A 15,592-nucleotide genomic window follows, 5' to 3' on the forward strand; every position below is an offset into this window, starting at 1 on the left:
AGCAGGAAAGAGCTAAAATTGACACCCTAACATCACAATTAAAAGAACTAGAGAAGCAAGAGCAAACACATTCAAAAGCTAGCAGAAAGCAAGAAATAACTAAGATCAGAGCAGAACTGAAGGAGATAGAGACACAAAAACCCTTCAAAAAATCAGTGAATCCAGGAGCTGGTTTTTTGAAAAGATCAACAAAATTGATAGACTGCTGGCAAGACTTATAAAGAGGAAAAGAGAGAAGAATCAAATAGACGCAATAAAAAACGATAAAGGGGATATCACCACTGATCCCACAGAAATGCAAACTACCATCAGAGAATACTATAAACACCTCTACGCAAATAAATAGAAAATTTAGAAGAAGTGGATAAATTCCTGGATACATACACCCTCCCAAGACTAAACCAGGAAAAAGTTGAATCCCTGAATAGACCAATAACAGACTCTGAAATTGAGGCAATAATTATTAGCCTACCAACCAAAAAAAGTCCAGGACCGGATGGATTCACAGCTGACTTCTACCAGAGGTACAAGGAGGAGCTGGTACTATTCCTTCTGAAACTACTCCAATCAATAGAAAAAGAGGGAATCCTCTCTAACTCATTTTATGAGTCCAGCATCATCCTGATCCAAAGCCTGGCAGATACACAACAAAAAAAGAGAATTTTAGATCATTATCCCTGATGAACATTGATGCAAAAATCCTCAATAAAATACTGGCAAACTGAATCCAGCAGCACATCAAAAAGCTTATCCACCAGGATCAAGTGGCCTTCATCCCTGGGATGCAAGGCTGGTTCAACATACGTAAATCAATAAACGTGATCCATCATATAAACAGAACCAAAGACAAAAACCGCATGATTATTTCAATAGATGCAGAAAATGCCTTTGACAAAATTCAGCAGCTCTACGTGCCAGCAACTCTCAATAAACTAGGTATTGATGGAACATATCTCAAAATAATAAGAGCTATTTGTGACAACCCCACAGCCAATATCATACTGAATGGGCAAAAACTGGAAGTAGTCCCTTTGAAAACTGGTACAAGACAGGGATGCCCTCTCTCACCACTCCTATTCAACATAATGTTGGAAGTTCTAGCCAGGGCAGTCAGGCAGGAGAAAGAAATAAAGGGTATTCAATTAGGAAAAGAGGAAATCAAATTGTCCGTGTTTGCAGATGACATGATTGTATATTTAGAAAATCCCATTGTCTCAGCCCAAAATCTCCTTAAGCTAATAGGCAATTTCAGCAAAGTCTCGGGATACAAAATCAGTGTTCAAAAATCACAAGCATTCCTATATACCGATAACAGCCAAATCATGAGTGAACTCCTATTCACAATTGCTTCAACGAGGATAAAATACCTAGGAATCCAACTTACAAGGGATGTGAAGGACCTCTTCAAGGAGAACTACAAATCACTGCTCAATTAAATAAAAGAGGACACAAACAAATGGAAGAACATACCATACTCATGGATAGGAGGAATCAATATCGTGAAAATGGCCATACTGCCCAAGGTAATTTGTAGATGCCATCCCCATCAAGCTGCCAATGACTTTCTTCACAGAAATGGAAAAATCTACTTTAAAGTTCATACAGAACCAAAAAAGAGCCCGCATTGCCAAGACAATCCTAAGCCAGAAGAACAAAGCTGGAGGCATCACACTGCCTGACTTCAGACTATACTACAAGGCTACAGTAACCAAAACAGCATGATACTGGTACCAAAACAGATATACAGACCAATAGAACAGAAGAGAACCCTCAGAAATAATACCACACATCTACAACTATCTGATCTTTGACAAACCTGACAAAAACAAGAAATGGGGAAAGGATTCCCTATTTAATAAATGGTACTGGGAAAACTGGCTAGCCATATGTAGAAAGCTGAAACTGGATCTCTTCCTTACACCTTATACAAAAATTAATTCAAGATGGATTAGAGACTTAAATGTTAGACCTAAAACCATAAAAACCCTAGAAGAAAACCTAGGCAATACCATTCAGGACATAGGCATGGGCAAGGACTTCATGTCTAAAACACCAAAAGCAATGGCAACAAGAGCCAAAATTGACAAATGGGATCTAATTAAACTAAAGAGCTTCTGCACAGCAAAAGAAACTACCATCAGAGTGAACAGGCAACGTACAGAATGGGAGAAAATTTTTGCAATCTATCTATCTGACAAAGGGCTAATATCCAGAACCTACAAAGAACTTAAATTTACAAGAAAAAAATCAAACAACCCCATCAAAAAGTGGGTGAAGGATATGAACAGACACTTCTCAAAAGAAGACATGTATGCAGCCAACAGACACATGAAAAAATGCTCATCATCACTGACCATCAGAGAAATGCAAATCAAAACCACAATGAGATACTATCTCACACCAGTTAGAATAGCAAGCATTAAAAAGTCAGGAAACAACAGATGCTGGCGAGGATGTGGAGAAATATGAACACTTTTACACTGTTGGTGGGACCGTAAACTAGTTCAACCGTTGTGGAAGACAGTGTGGTGATTCCTCAAGGATCTAGAACTAGAAATACCATTTGACCCAGCCATCCCATTACTGGGTATATACCCAAAAGATTATAAATCATGCTACTATAAAGACACATGCACACTTATGTTTATTGCGGCACTATTCACCATAGCAAAGACTTGGAACCAACGCAGATGTCCATTGGTGATAGACTGGATTAAGAAAATGTGGCACGTATACACCACGGAATACTATGCAGCTGTAAAAAAGGATGAATTCATGTCCTTAGTAGGGACATGGATGAAGCTGGAAACCATCATTCTCAGCAGACTATTGCAAGGATAGAAAACCAAACACGGCATGTTCTCACTCATAGGTGGGAATTGAACAGGGAGAACACTTGGACACAGGAAGGGAAACATCACACACCGGGGTCTGTTTTGGGGTGGGGGGAGAGGGGAGAGATAGCATTAGGAGAAATAACTAATGTAAATGATGAGTTAATGGGTGCAGCACACCAACATGGCAAATGGATACGTATGTAACAAACCTGCACGTTGTGCACATGTACCCTAAAACTTAAAGTATAATAATAAAAAATAAAAATAAAAATAAAAAATAAACTTTATACACTTTTTTCTTAAAAGTGATATTTTACTTGCAGTTTAGCTTTTATTTATTCTTGTGTTTGAAATATTTTCGTGATCACTGGGCTTTCAGTGTTTCCAGGTTCCTGTGCTGGGTGTGTCTAGGTGTGAGACATAGTGCCAGATGCTTCAGGTGGAAGAAAACAGTGATGCTTCCATTTCTAATGGAACGCCAAAAAGAAAATGTGGCGCAAATGCATTGTCAGGCCTGAGTCCTCCAGAGGAGCAGTTTATACTAAAAAGTAGTGGTTCAAAAGCAGCAGCCCACTCTTGATTGAGCTATTAAAGATGCATTAAAAGTGATCTTCATTATGAAACATTTTACACATACACGAAGATTGAGTGACTGTTACAGTGAACCTGTGCCACACACCCACCTTCTGCCTTCTCTAGTCACCAGCTCCACCTCACGGCCAGTAGTGTGTTCGTCATACCCCACCACATGCAGGTTATTTAAGCCAACCTGAAGCAGCATGGTATTCACTTGTAAATATTTCAGTAGGTGGCCGTGCACGGTGGCTCACGCCTGTAATCCTAGCACTTTGGGAGGCTGAGGTGGGCGGATTGCCTGAGCTCAGGAGTTCAAGACCAGCGTGGGCAACAATGATGAAACCCTGTCTCTACTAAAATACAAGAAAAAAAAAAAAAAATTAGCCGGGCATGGTGGCATGCGCCTGTAGTGCCAGCTACTCAGGAGGCTGAGGTAGGTGAATTGCTTGAACCCAGGAGGTGGAGGTTTCAGTGAGCCAAGATTGCGCCACTGCACTCCAGGCTGGGCAACAGAGTGAGACTCTGTCTCAAAAAAAAAAAAAAAGCGTGTGTGTGTGTGTGTGTGTGTGTGTGTGTGTGTGTGTGTGTGTATATATTTCGAGTGAGACTCTGTCTCAAAAAAAAAAAAGTGTGTGTGTGTGTGTGTATATATATATATTTCAGTAGGTGCCTCAAAAAGATAAGGAACTCCTAAAAATAGTTATATCATTATTCCTAAAATACTGACAGTAATTCTTTTTTTTCTGAGATGGAGTCTTGCTCTGTCACCCAGGCTGGAGTACAATGGCACGATCTTGGCTGACTGCAACCTCTGCCTCCCGGGTTCAAATGATTCCCCTGCCTCAGCCTCCTGAGTCGCTGGAATTATAAGCACATGCCACCACTCCCAGCTAATGTTTGGATTTTTAGTAAAGACTGGGTTTAACATGTTGATCAGGCTGGTCTTGAACTCATGACCTCGTGATCTACCCACCTCAGCCTCCCAAGTCAGTAATTCTTTAATGTCAACTTCTCAGGCAGGGTATAAGTTTTTCTGATCATGATACAACTTTTTAACAGCATGTTCAGAAACTAAATTGCATTTTTTTTTTAAACTTTTCTTTTTCTTTTTTTTTTTGGAGACGGAGTCTCACTCTGTCACCTGGGCTGGAGTGCAGTGACACTATCTCAGCTCACTGCAACCTCTGCCTCCCGGGTTCAAGCAATTCTCCTGCCTCATCCTCCCTAGGAACTGGGATTACAGGTGTGTGCCACCTCGCCTGGCTAATTTTTGTATTTTTAGTAGAGACAGGGTTTTACCATGTTGGCCAGGCTGGTCTCAAACTCCTGATCTCAACTGATCCATCTGCCTCGGCCTCCCAAAGTGCTGGGATTACAGGTGTGTGCCACCTTGCCTGGCCACATCTTTCTTAATCTATAGATATCTCCTCTTTTTTATTTTCTGCCTTGCAATTAGTTTGTTGGAACTGGGTTTGTCCTGTAGAGTTTTCACAGAATTTACATTTGACAGACTGGGTCCCCATCTGGTGTTTAACCTACCACTGTGTCCCAAGGATGTCTGCTCTCACAACTTCTTTTTGTTTTTTTGAGACAGAGTCTCGCTCTGTTGCCCAGGCTGGAGTGCAGTGGCTTGATCTCGGCTCACTGCAAACTCCGCCTCCCGGTTTCAAGTGATTTCTGGCTAGTTTCTGCATTTTTAGTAGAGACGGGGTTTCACCATGTTGACCAGGCTGGTTTCAAACTCCTGACCTTAAGTAATCTGCCCACCTTGGCCTCCCAAAGTGCTAGGATTACAGGTGCGGAGCCACCACACCCGGCCTGGTCTCACAACTCTTACTCAACATTGTACTCAGAGTCTTGGCGAGGGTATTTGGCAAGGAAATGAAATAAGAAGCATCCAGATTGGAAAGGCAGAAGTAAAACTAACTCTATTTGCAGATTATATGATCTAGAAAACCCTAAGGAATTGACTAAAGACCATTAGAACTAATAAATGAGATCAGCAAGGTTACAGGATATAGTATCAATCTACAAAAATCAACTGTATTTCTATACATCTGCAATCCAAATGGAACATTTCATTAATTCAGTCCAGATGGAATAAATCCAAAATGAAATTAAGAAAATAGTTTCATACCATTTACAATCGCATCAAAAAGAATAAAATGCTTAGGTGTAAATTTAAGCAAAAAAATGCAAAACCTATACCCTGAAAACAAAGACATTGAGGAAGAGCTAAATATGGAAAGGGATCTCATGTTAACATCTGGGAAGACTCAGTGTTGTTAAGATAGCAGCACTCCCCAAATTGATCTACAGATATAGTGAAGTCTCCATCTAAGTTCCATTTGGCTTCTTTGCAGAGATTGACAAGCTGATTCTAAAATCTTGCTAGAAATGCAAGGGAAGTCCGGGTGTCGCGGCGGGCAGCTGGCGTCCCTGCACTTTGGGAGGCTGAGGCAGGTGAATCGCTTGAGCCCTGGAGGACAGGGCTTGCAGTGAGAGGTTGCAGTGAGCCAAGATTGCACCGCTGCACTCCAGCCTAGGTGACAGAGCAAGACAGACCCTGCCTTAAAAAAAAAAAAAGGCCAGGCATGGTGGCTCACACTTGTAATCCCAGCACTTTAGGAGGCCAAGGTGGGCAGATCACCTGAGCTCAGGAGTTCAACACCAGCCTGACCAACATGGAGAAACCTCATCTCTACTAAAAATACCAAATTAGCCGGGCGTAGTGGTACATGCCTGTAATCCCAGCTACTCGGGAGGCTGAGGCGGGAGAATTGCTTGAGGCAAAGGTTGTGAGCCGAGATCACGCCATTGCACTCCAGCTTGGGCAAAAAGAGTGAAACTCCATCTCAAACAAAAAAGAAAGAAAAAAGAAAAAGCAAGGGACCAGGAATAGTCAAAATAACCTTGAAAAAGAAAAGAATCAGAAGACTCACACCTCACAATTTCAAAATTTACTGCAAAGCAGCAGTCATCAAGACTGTGTGTTAGAAGCATAAGGACAGAACAATGGAATTAGAATTAAGAGTCCCAGAAATAGGCTGGGCATGGTGGCTCACACCTGTAATCCCAGCACTTTGGGAGGCCAAGGTGTGTGGATTGCATGAGCTCAAGAGTTTGTGACCAGGCTGGGCAGCATGGTGAAACCCTGTCTCTACAAGAAAATTTAAAGAAAAAAATTAGTCAGGTGTGGTGGTGCTCACCTGTGGTCCCAGCTACTCTGGAGGCTGAGGAGGAGGATTGCTTTAGCCCAGGAGGTCGAGGCTGCAGTGAGCTGGGATTGTGCCACTGCACTCCAGCCTGGGTGATAGAACGAGACCCTGTCTCCAAAAAAAAAAAACCAAAAAAACAAAGTCCAGAAATAAGTCTCATATGTATGGTCTGTTGTTTTTCTGCCAATTAAAAAAATTGGGGTAAAATATACATAACATAAAATTTGCCATTGTAACCGTTTTTAACTGTACAGTTCAATTGCATTAAGTACCTTTACCTTGTTCTTTATCCATCACCACCATCCATCTCTAGAACTTTTTCATCTTTCCTAACTGAAACTCTATACCCATTAAAAAATAACTCCTCCTTTCCTCTTTGCCTAGCCCCTGAAAACCACTGTTCTGCTTTTTGTCTCTATGAATTTGGCTACTCTAGGTACTCATTTAAGTGGAATCATACGTTATTTGTCCTTTTGTGACTGGCTTATCTCACTCAAGCAAAACGTCCTGAAGGTTCATCCATGTTGTAGCATGTGCCAGTACTTCATTCCTTGTAAAGGCTGAATAAATTTTTATTATGTGTATATACCATATTTTGTTTATCCATTCATCTGTCAGTGGACATTGGGGAGCTTCTACCTTTGGCTATTGTGAATAATGCTGCTGTGAACATAGGTGTACAAATATCTCTTTAAGATCCTGCTTTCAGTGCTTCTGAGTATATACCTAGAAATGGAATTGCTGGATCATATGGCAGTTCCATTTTTAATTTTTTTTGGAACTACCAAAATGTTTTCCACAACAGTAGCACCATTTTACATTCCTACCAAAAGTAGGCAAGAGTTCCAGTTTCTGTACATCCTCACCAATGCTTCTTTTGAATTGAAAATAGAATGACTACTATTTTTTGATAGTAGTCATTCTAAATGGGTATAAAATGGTGTCTTATAGTTTTTATTTGCATGTTCCTGATAACTAATAATGCTGAGCATCTTTTCATGTGCTTGTTGGCCATCTGTATATCTTGTTTGAAGAAAAGCCTGTTCAAGTCGTTTACTCATTTTGAATCAGGTTGTTTGTTTTTTTGTTGTCGAATTTTAAGAATTCTCTATTTGTCCTAGATATTAATAGCTTATCAGATACGTGATTTGTGACTATTTTCTCCCATTCTATGGCTTGTCTTTTTACTGTGTTGATAGTACATATTATATTACTCTCTATATAAAGATGAGGTTTCACCTTGTTGGTCTGCTGTTCTCAAACTCCTAACCTGAAGTGATCCACTTGCCTTGGCCTCCCAAAGTGCTGGGATTACAGGCGTGTGACACTGCGCCCGGTCGATAGTATCTTTTGATTCACAAAAGTTTTTAATTTTTATGAAGTCTAGTTTGTTTATTTTTTCCTTTGTTGCCTGTAAGATTGGTGTCATATAGATCAATAGATTTTTTTGAAAGGAAATAGGTACCAAACCAATTCAATGGAGAAAGATGTCTTTTCAACAAACGGTATTGGGATATTTGGATATCTACATGCAAATAAATGAAATTGAACCCCTACCTCACACTACATACAAAAATTAGCTCAAAATCGATCAAAGACCTAAATGGTAAGAGCTAAAAGAATACAACTTTTAGAAAAACATATAGAGATCAATCTTCGTGACCTTGGATTAGAATGATTTCTTAGATATGACACCAAAAACCCAAGCAACGAAAGAAAAAATAGATACATTGGACTTCATCAAAATGAAAAACTTTTGTGCGTTAAATAAAGACAACCTACAAAATGAGGGAAAACATTTGTAAATCCTAAATCTGATAAGAGTCTAGTATCCAGAATATATGTAAAGAACTCTGACAGCCACAAAAAGACAACCCAATTGAAAAATGGGCAAAAAGACTTGGATGTTTCTCCAAAGATGATATCCACGTGCACAAAAAAGATGCTTAATGTGATTAGCTATGAGGGAAATGCAAATCAAAACCACAATGAGATGCTGCTTCATACCCACGAGAACGGCTATAATCATAAACACAGAAAACAAGTGTTGGTGAGGGTATATAGCCATTGGTGTGATTGTCAAATCTTGCAGTCACTTTGGAAAATAGTCTGGCAGTTACTCAAAAAGTTAAGCATAGAATTCTCATGTAGCCTAGCATTTCCATACCAAGGTATAGGCCTGAGAGAAATGAAAACATATGTCTACATGAAAAATTGTATATGAATTTCACAGCAGCATTATTCATAACAGCCAAAAGTGGAAACATCCAAATGTTTATCAGTTGATATATAGGTAAGCAAAATGTGGGCTAGCCATACAGTGGAATAGTACACAGCAGTACAAAGACGGGAAGGGCTGACATATGGCACAACATGGATGAAGCTTGAATACATGCTCATTGGAAGAAGCCATGAAATAACCGAAATAGGTAGATCCATAGAGATGGAGAGTAGATCAGTGATTGGCAGAGGTGGGGGAAATAGGTTATGACTGCTGATGGGCACGGGACTACTTTTTGATATGATGGTTTGGAATTAGTGGTGATGGTTGCACAATTTTGTGAACATACACTTTTAAAAGGTGAATTTTATGGTTAATGAATTATATCTCAATAAAGAGATAAAGGTTACTGGGTGTACTGCAGTGCACTTTTTCTGTCTTCAGTTCAGAAGCCCATTTCAGCAGAGTTTTGGACTTTCTGTTAGCTACTTTTTGTGTCGTTGTTGTTGAGACAGGGTCTTACTCTGTCACCCAGGCTGGAGTACAATGATACGATCACGGCTCACTGTAGCCTCAACCTCCCGGGCTCAAGTCATCCGCCTCAGCCTCCCGAGTAGCCAGGACTGTAGGCATGCGCCATCACACCCAGCTAATTTATTTTTTATTTTTTATTTTTTATTTTTTTATTTTTTTATTTTTTTTTGAGACGGAGTCTCGCTCAGGCTGGAGTGCAGTGGCCGGATCTCAGCTCACTGCAAGCTCCGCCTCCCGGGTTTACACCATTCTCCTGCCTCAGCCTCCCAAGTAGCTGGGACTACAGGTGCCTGCCACCTCGCCCGGCTAGTTTTTTGTATTTTTTAGTAGAGACAGGGTTTCACCATGTTAGCCAGGATGGTCTTGATCTCCTGACCTCGTGATCCGCCCATCTCGGCCTCCCAAAGTGCTGGGATTACAGGCTTGAGCCACCGCGCCCGGCCTATTTTTTATTTTATTTTATTTTATTTTATTTTATTTTATTTTATTTTATTATTATTATTTTTTGAGACAGAGTCTCGCTCTGCCGCCCAGGCTGGAGTGCAGTGGCGGGATCTCAGCTCACTGCAAGCTCCGCCTCCTGGGTTTACGCCATTCTCCTGCCTCAGCCTCCCAAATAGTTGGGACTACAGGCGCCCACCACGTCGCCTATTTTTTATTTTTAGTAGAGACATCTCATTATGTTGCCCAGGCTGGTCTTGAACTTCTGAGATCAAATGATCCTCCCACCTTGGCCTCCTAAAGTGTTGGGATGACAAACTTGAGCCACCACACCCAGCCTTTTTACATCTTTCTCGAATGCTCACAAAATCAAGGTGACATTTGCCCTCCTAGGTGGGATGAGTGTGCTGTAGGCACTCAATTTAAAAACATGAAGGAACTAAACATCTTTCCCTATGTTGACTTGTAGCCTGTCTTTGGAAAAATATATAGAGATTTTTAAAAAGTTTAATGGATTTTTTGAATTTAATAGATTTTTTTATGAACGAGAGGTTTTAAGATCGGTTTAGACCATAAACTTAGAGGTTTTCTGGTCGGTTATGTTGTAGTTAAACTTATTTCTTAACTTTGAGCAAGTAATGCATTATTGAGTAAATCCTAGCACTCCCCTCCCTGTATCCAAAATATTGTTGGTGGAATGTACCCTTTGAAATTGCTTTAGGAATTAAGTTCAAGTCACGGTATTTTGAAATTTTACCCTGAATCAAATTACTATATGTGTCAATACCATTCATTTGACTTAGTGTATGCTAAATCATTTGTAACTTTGCTGTTGTTATTTAAAATACTACCACTCTTCTCAGTGGATATTTTTTTGGTTTCAAAAATGTACTTTTTTAAAATTAAACTTTGTTGTTTTTGTTAACATGTATTGGGTTTACTATTTTTAAATGAATTCATATGTATACTTTAAAAAGGTCTGCATTTTAATTTGTAATTTGATAAATATCAATACATGTAATTCAAATTAAAAAAAGCTGTTTGGATTCTTCTGAGACCAAAAAGTATAAAGACTACCAATCCAGATAATGTGAGCAATTTGTCAAGTTCGTGCACTAAATCCAGATTAATGGAATATTTATCCAGATGCCATAATGAGAGTACTGAGTTCGGCTTCTGGAATGGTGTTGTCAATCGTGATTTTATTGCTTTTTCTCTAATTTTTAGCATGACATATCTATTTCACAACATCGTTTGAATACAGTTGGAATCACCACAGGAAAAGTGCTTTTAGGTTTCAGTTTAAAAATATGTCATGTAAATATCTTTAGCCCATGTGAAATTAGAGAATGACAGAACCATTGGTTTCATTTTTAGGATACATGTTATAATTTGTTCACTATTAATAGGTTAACTACCTGGCAATAAATGTTTTTGAAGTATTTGTAAACTTTCATTTCCATGCAATAACATCAAATTTTAACATTGGATTTTCAAGTCTAACAGAACCCAGACTCTAATTTTTAGCATAAGCTCACAAGACTTACGTATCTTTCAGCCTGTCATTCAAGGGAAAATATTGAGTAACATTAAAATGCTGCCTCTGTTTTTGTTTGCAGTTGGGGTTGGACTTGGAGGAACTCGAGGAGATAGAAGAAGATGCTGGCCTTGGGAATGGAGGCCTGGGGAGGCTGGCAGGTAAGCTGCCCCATCCAGGAGGAGCTCTCTTGGACCTGTTGGCTGGGTTGGTGGCCATGTAGTGAGGCCAGGGTCAGGTAAATTGGCTTCAGGGTAAATTGGCTTTGAGTGGATGGGCCAGTGTGTTCTTCAGATTGAAATCTTTGCCACTATTCGGGGGAAAAGGGGAAAATATATGTTTTCTTTCACACAAGGGGCATGTCATCATTTTCATGAAGACCAGTCCTGCCAGCATGGAGTAAGCTGGTGCTGGGAGGGGCTCCCGATATGCTGGCCACTTTCCAGGGCACAAGAGCCAGCGATTGGCAGACAGCCCAAAGGATGGAAAGATGATTTATGAACGTGGCCCTGCTGGCAGCAGGCAGTTTCAACTCTGATACAGTCAGCAGATTGCCTTGAAATAAGAAGGCAGGGCACTGAGCTTTGAAGGTTTTCAGCCCTCTCCACGCCCTGGCCTTTGCAACATGTGATGGGTCACCACCATCTTCCTGCTACGTCCCTTCTCATCAAATGCAAAACTGGGCTTCCTACACTCAAGGGAAGCTCCAGCCTCCTTTGTCCCCATCTGCTGACAACCCCAGGGGCGGCCATTCACCCCACGTCTCACCTCCAAGCTGGAGACTGTGGACTGCTCCCTCCCCAGCCCTGAGACCTGCTTCCATTTGGGGTGTTCCGGGTCCTTGGGCTTTCCGAGTCACCTTGCCTGCCCCTTGCTCCTCCCTTCATCCTTCTCCATGGCCAGATATGAGTAGAGCCTTTGCCTTCTGCCCACAGGGCCCCATACCCACAGACCCAGGCAGCACTGAGCCCGCCATGGCTTCATGTGCTTCCCTCCTGCAGGCAAGTCCCCAGAACAAGAGTCCGTGACGCTCCCTCATCCCTCTCCCTCGGCACAGGGCCTCATAGGCATCTGTGTGTTCCATGGATTGGACATTTTATTTTAGTTACTAGTGTTCCATGTCGGTGTTTTTTTGATTTTTTAATCCTGAATTTTTTATTTATTTATTTTTTTTGAGACGGAGTCTTGCTCTGTCACCCAGGCTGGAGTGCAGTGGCGTGATCTCAGCTCACTGGAAGCTCCGCCTCCCGGGTTCACGCCATTTTTCTGCCTCAGCCTCCCGAGTAGCTGGGACTATAGGTGCACGCCACCACGCCTGGCTAATTTTTTTGTATTTTTAGTAGATACGGGGTTTCACCGCATTAGCCAGGATGGCCTTGATCTCCTGACCTCGTGATCTGCCTGCTCCGGCCTCCCAAAGTGCTGGGATTACAGGCGTGAGCCGCCGCGCCCAGCTGGTCCTGAAGCGTTAATAAGGCTGCATTTCACTCTCGCCCAGGCTGGAGTGCCGTGGCACAGTCTTGGCTCACTGCAGCCTCAACCTCTCTGGCTCAAGCAATTCCCCCACACCAGCCTCCCGAGTAGCTGGGACAACAGGCATGCGTCACCATGCACGGCTAATTGTTTGTATTTTTTATAGAGACAGGGTCTCACTATGTTGCCCAGACTGGTCTCAAACTCCTGGACTTAAGCGATCATCCCACCTAAGCCTCCCAGAGTGCTAGGATCACAGGTGTGAGCCACCACACCTGGCCTCTAACTCTTTATTCAAAACATTGTTTTGTTTTTCTTCCAAGAAGTTTTGATTGGAACAAGGGCTGGGTTTAATGACACGTGCTGTAGCGCCCTGGGGCCCCTGGTACTGTGGTGTTTGCACAGGTGGACGTTGATTTGCACGTGGCCAGCTGCCACTGCTGTGCCGGCTTCACTGAGGAATAGGGGTGAGGCTTGGTGTGTTGATGTGTCCCTGCTGTCAGAACAGCTTGGGTTTCAGTGGAATGTGCAGGGGATTGGCGAGGCCTCAGCCTGAACTGGGGTGTCCAAGAGTGGAGCAGTGGGGGGCTTCGTGCTTAGAGAGGTTCCCGGCCTGGCGGAGTTCTCTGGGATTCTTCATCTCCCCATCCTCCCGTGCCCTTTGAGTAACCACGTTGATGTCTTCTGTGTGTGGCCCCAGGATCTCATGGGGAGGGTGAGGGCTCCAGTTTTCCTCTCAGTGAAGCCTGAAGTCAGTGTGATCCCCTCTGAATCTCTGCCTTGCGTCCCGTGGGCTGCCTCCCTATGGGACCTTGGTGCCGTGCCTTCGATTCTGAGTGATCTGTGATTGATTTCTCAGCGTGTTTCCTTGACTCAATGGCCACCTTGGGCCTGGCAGCGTACGGCTATGGAATCCGCTACGAATTTGGGATTTTTAACCAGAAGATTGTCAATGGCTGGCAGGTGGGTGAGATTTCATTTCTTCACTGGTTTCCAGCTCTTGTTCACACAATAAAATGGTAACATTTGCAGTTAGTCTTTTCATACTTCCCACGCCCCCGCCAGGGAACTGCAGGCCGGCCAGGGCAACGTGGAGCAAGTCAGGGCAGCTCCCTTGCTCCGGCTCCTTGGCCCACATGGCCTGGGAGAGCCTGGGCCCTGTGTGAGCTTTTTACCAGCTGCCTCTGCCTGGTGACGGGGAAGTTGGGGCATGCAGGACACAGAAACCTGGCGAGCCTTACAGCAGCTCCCAGTTAGGGCCAGTAGCAGCCAGGCAGTGAGGGTCACTCTGGTGACCCTCTGCACCAAAATGCAGAGTGCAGGGTGGTGCTTTTGGGGTCAGCCTCAGTGGGATGTTGGCCCTAAGTAGTTAGAAGAGCAGTTGTAGCATTTGCTCTCACCTTCTGCCTTCACTGCCTGACCCCAGTGAGGGGACAGTGCCTTTGGGGTTAGAGACTGGACTCTGCGTAGTACAGTGGCCCTTGGAAGGAGTGAGCCTCGATCTTGAAGCCTCACATTACAGCTAAGTGAGGTGGTTGAGACCGTGGCAGGGAGGAGGGCATGGCCTTAAAATGCAGCCTCCTCCTCCCCAGGGAGCAGCTCCCTTCCCATATGCCTCAGAATGAAAGTCACCACTATTCCACTCAGTTGGAGAATGGTTTATTTAATATCATCTGGGGCCTGCAAGTCACAAATAAAGCTAGTCTGGGGTTAGAATCAAAAGATTTGTAGCATCAGAGTGTACAGCCCCAATGAATGTGTGTGTGATGGGTGGTAGAGATGTCCTTGGGGCAGGGGTGGGAAGTGGGGTTGGGCCGCATGGCGGGTGCAGCCTCCAGAGCTCGTCCATGGCATCTGTAGGACTCATGCCTCTCACCATAGAGAAATTAACCCAAAACGTAAACACGCAAGGAGCTGCTGTCCATGACACGCACAGCGATGTGTTTAGAGGGAATGTGGACTCCTGTCTGCAGCTTGCTTTAAATGCACCCCAAAATCAACGGATTGGCGGATGGAGAAACAACAGACTTTACAGCACCTAGGTGTGGGTGCATGACGTTTCTGCATGTTTGAAAACACTCACAATAAAATGTTGGTAAAGAAAAGTAATGGCTAAAGGTAAACCTAAAACGGACTCAGATCCATTGCTTGATTTGTGGAGATGCCCTCTGCAACCTTAGAAAGGCACCTTTCTCCACTGCCTCAGGACAGCTCTGCCCCAGCCCTCCACGTGCTGCCTGAGCGCCAGGGCAGTCCGGTCTATGCACATGCTGATGCTCTGGCTCATTCTGGCCCCCAACAGTCCCCATGTCACGTGTGGGTTTATAAGGCAGAAGCTCAGAGGCACCCCTTCGCCTAGTTGGTGTTAGGGTTTTCAGCAGGAAGGTATTGGTGGTGGTTTTGGTTTTAGCACGGAGACATTTTTCCTTCTGGTGGTCCTCGTTCCTGTAACTCTTGCCACCTTGTGTGATAGTTCAGGATGATCAGTAAGTGAAGCTCACCCCTCCTCCCATCCCCTTTTCATGGGAACTGGTCATATTCAGTGGGTTTTTAGTTGGCTTTAGCTGTGGAAGAAATAAATACAGGCAGAGTTGGCCAGCAGCGTGTGGCCAGAGGGGCCGCAGGCCAGCCTGCTTGGCACCCTGGCCGAGGGAGCAGGGAGGCCCTGGAAGGGAGACTCAGGCTGCCTTTGTATGTAGGAAGCTATTGCTTCTGCTGACGACTCCTGGAGCAACTCTGCAGGAGATGGTCAGGC

The 15,592-nt window shown here is 43.3% G+C and overlaps 1 protein-coding gene across 1 annotated transcript in view; it reads left to right on the forward strand.

Annotated features, from left to right (window-relative positions):
- The window catches only part of PYGB (glycogen phosphorylase B), a 60,005-nt gene that overhangs the window by 19,238 nt on the left and 25,175 nt on the right, over positions 1-15,592 (forward strand). Inside the window, exons 3-4 of the mRNA XM_003905180.5 lie at positions 11,447-11,525; positions 13,697-13,800. Coding sequence (XP_003905229.1) covers positions 11,447-11,525; positions 13,697-13,800 — 183 coding nt within the window. The remainder of the gene's footprint in view (positions 1-11,446; positions 11,526-13,696; positions 13,801-15,592) is intronic.

Source organism: Papio anubis, chromosome 16 (genome assembly GCF_008728515.1).
Source record: "Papio anubis isolate 15944 chromosome 16, Panubis1.0, whole genome shotgun sequence".
NCBI classification, from domain to species: Eukaryota; Metazoa; Chordata; class Mammalia; order Primates; family Cercopithecidae; genus Papio; species Papio anubis.